We start from the raw sequence: 1,797 nt of genomic DNA on the forward strand, positions 1-1,797 counted from the left end.
AAAAAAAAAACCCTGAAAGCAAAAACCTAAAAAATTATAATAATTATGTAAGATTATTTCAAATATTTTTATAATAATTACAAACATAGTTCACTGGGCATTTTCCCCCTAACTTAAAAAAGTCTTCTATATCTAACCTACGAATGTCTTTTGTCTCGTTTATTTTGCGATAACTCTCTTTGGTGATCGCTGAACTGAACTGACTGAATCGTGGAGAATCTTAAGAAGCTAACCGTGTGTGTAGTTTGTCCACACTGACAAAAATCTAAACATTCATATTTTGATGTGACCCGAGCAGCTAAATAACATTTTAACCAGCAAGCAGCCAACAACCCGCTTTTATACGCCTACAGAACTCATAAATAAACCCACAAACACTGCAGCGTTACGACCCTTTACTGCAGAAAAACTACGAATACGAGAGAAAATACTGCACCACAACTACAATGTGTGTGTGTGTGCGTGTGTGTGTGTGCGTGCGCGCGGTCACCTTGGAGTCGGTGTGTCTGGTCTTGAGGAGGATCTGGTAGTTGAGAGTTTTCCACTGCGAGTCGTCAGCGAGCGCCACAGAGAACTGACCCACGCAGGGGACCAGGTGCTGGGTGACCCTCCGCTGGTACACCTGCTGTCCTCCCACCGTGTTCTCCAGCTGCAGAGACAGAGACAGGTGTGTGAGACAGGAGTGTGAGTGAGTGTGGGAGTGTGTGTGTGTGTGTGTGTGTGTGTGTGTGTGTGTGTGTGTGTGTGAGAGACCTGGTCGAGCAGCGGGCTCAGCAGGGCGTCGGCTCGCTCTTTGCTGAGGAATCTGTGCGTGTCGTACAGGAAGATCTTGTGCAGACAGTCGAGGACGAAGCGAAGCAGCAGACTGATTTTGTCCTCGCTGTCAAACACGAGTTCATCTGGACACAGAGACAAAACGCATCATCAATAATCCACTTATTGTTGGTTAGTCGACGTTTCTGCGGCTACAGAAAATTCACCCACAGATCAAATATGTAAAAAAGAAATGAATTAAAAAATCATCATCGTGTAATCCAAATTAAATGAGTAAGACAAATTAAGATTTTAATAAATCAAAATATCATAAAATAAAGTGAAATAATATAAAACACAAAAAAAATGATAAAATCAAACTAGACTGTTAAATAAAATATTTTTTAATAAAATAAAACTGAATTAAATCAGTGAATTTAAATCAAATAATTCGTCTCACCCGTCTTGGAGGAGTTCGTCTGTCGCAGCAGATCAGCGAACGGTTTCACCAGATTTCCGGCGAACAGGACGAAGAGTCCTTTGAGTCTCTCGGCGATGGAGTCCGACAGGCGGTAGAAAGTCAGCAGACGCTCGTTACTGCCTGATTTACTCCAGTCCAACAGCTGCAGGTAAACAACAACAACAACAACAACAACAACAACATGGATCAACGCTGCGACGACAGAACGACGACAGAACGACGACAGAACGACGGTCACCGACGTTACCTTGAAGAAGAGCGGCCTGAACGTGACCTCGGACAGTTTCATCACCATGGCGAGCAGACAGTCGATCACGCAGCCTTCGATCTCCGCCGTCTGCTGCAGATCGCCCTGGAGACAGAAACGTTACGAGTCAGCTGTGATTTAAAAGTTTACGCCTCAAGATGTGCAGAAATAAACGCAAAGAAGAAAATGTAAACAATAATGTCAACAATCTATATTTTAAAATAAATAAATAATAAAAATAGAGGAAAACAAATTAAAAAAACTAAAATAAACTTAAATCACTTATATTCATATTTAATTAAATGTTAACTCAACA

At 41.6% G+C, this 1,797-nt stretch overlaps 1 protein-coding gene across 1 annotated transcript; it reads right to left on the bottom strand.

Annotated features, from left to right (window-relative positions):
- Window positions 1-126: 126 nt before the first annotated feature.
- LOC121964662 (HEAT repeat-containing protein 1-like) lies at window positions 127-1,590 on the bottom strand. Its single transcript, XM_042514861.1, has 4 exons — window positions 1,482-1,590; window positions 1,214-1,376; window positions 754-899; window positions 127-649 (listed from the first exon to the last, which is right to left on the bottom strand). Exons 1-4 carry the CDS (start codon window positions 1,527-1,529, stop codon window positions 410-412), a joined length of 597 nt encoding a protein of 198 aa, XP_042370795.1. The 5' UTR covers window positions 1,530-1,590; the 3' UTR covers window positions 127-409.
- Between the last annotated feature and the right edge of the window lie 207 nt (window positions 1,591-1,797).

The sequence above is a fragment of the Plectropomus leopardus genome, unplaced genomic scaffold (genome assembly GCF_008729295.1).
Source record: "Plectropomus leopardus isolate mb unplaced genomic scaffold, YSFRI_Pleo_2.0 unplaced_scaffold16592, whole genome shotgun sequence".
NCBI lineage: Eukaryota > Metazoa > Chordata > Actinopteri > Perciformes > Serranidae > Plectropomus > Plectropomus leopardus.